Raw genomic sequence first — 888 nt, 5'->3', positions numbered from 1 at the left:
TGCAGGGCCCGGGACTGTGCGCGGAGCCACTGAGAGCCCCCCGCCCCCGCCCCCCCTTCCCGAGCGGCTTTCAGATGGTTCTGTCCCATTTCCGTGGCCGCAGGAAGCCTCCGGGGCCTCCTTCCCCATCGCCTCCCACACGAAGGGCGCAAAGCCCCACAAAGCCCGCCGCCCAGGACCAGCATCTTACATGTTCTGGGCGCGGGTTCGACCACCTCTACCCGGGGCTGGGATCTGGCAGCTTCCTGGAGCCCTGGGTGTGGGCGCGTCCCCGCCTGCGCTGGGCATGGCGTTCGATGAGCAGGGGCCTGGCAGGTGCCGAGGGCGGGAGACCCGGGCGAGGCTGCCCCTCAGGAGGGACGCACGTGCTCTCGCTCTGGCAGGTTGTAAGGTGGAGTCCATCTTCCTGAACGTGGGGGCTGTGAACACGCACCGGGAGAGGCCGCAGGTACCACAGGGCCCCCCCGGGGGGGGGCAGCCGTCCCGGGGCCAGGCCAGGCCCAGCGGGGCTCCTGCGGGGGCAGTGGGGCTGCTCGCCCAGCTGCTCTCCCGCCGCAGGGAGGCCGTGGTCCGTGTGCGCTGCCTGGGGGTGGGGGGGAGGTCCCTGGAGCCCCACAGTAGACGCCGAGCCAGGGAGGGGTCCCCGCGGGGCAGGGGCGCCTTCAGACATTGCTGGGTCTGTCGGGGGAGGGCCTGGGCGGGTTCCTGCCGGGGAGCAGTTGCCAGCTGTGCTCCCCGCGTCTGTTTAAGGCAGGAGCTCCGCCAAGTGTCCCAGAACCGCTTTCTGTCACGGGGTACCGCTCCCACCGAGCCCGGGCACCCCCTCCACACCCTGTTCCCCAGTCCCTGCAGCCAGGCGGCTTGGGCTGCCCAGGGAGGGGCCGGGCC

General features: G+C 72.2%; 1 protein-coding gene across 1 annotated transcript in view; it reads left to right on the top strand.

Annotated features, from left to right (window-relative positions):
* The window catches only part of PFKFB4 (6-phosphofructo-2-kinase/fructose-2,6-biphosphatase 4), a 23200-nt gene that overhangs the window by 11111 nt on the left and 11201 nt on the right, over positions 1-888 (top strand). The window contains exon 8 of the mRNA XM_014538978.1: positions 384-448. Within this exon, the coding sequence (XP_014394464.1) occupies positions 384-448 (65 nt within the window). The remainder of the gene's footprint in view (positions 1-383; positions 449-888) is intronic.

The sequence above is a fragment of the Myotis brandtii genome, unplaced genomic scaffold, assembly GCF_000412655.1.
Source record: "Myotis brandtii unplaced genomic scaffold, ASM41265v1 scaffold207, whole genome shotgun sequence".
NCBI classification, from domain to species: Eukaryota; Metazoa; Chordata; class Mammalia; order Chiroptera; family Vespertilionidae; genus Myotis; species Myotis brandtii.
The sequence above is the reverse complement of the archived record's forward strand: the minus strand, read 5'-3'. Positions and strand labels throughout refer to the sequence as shown.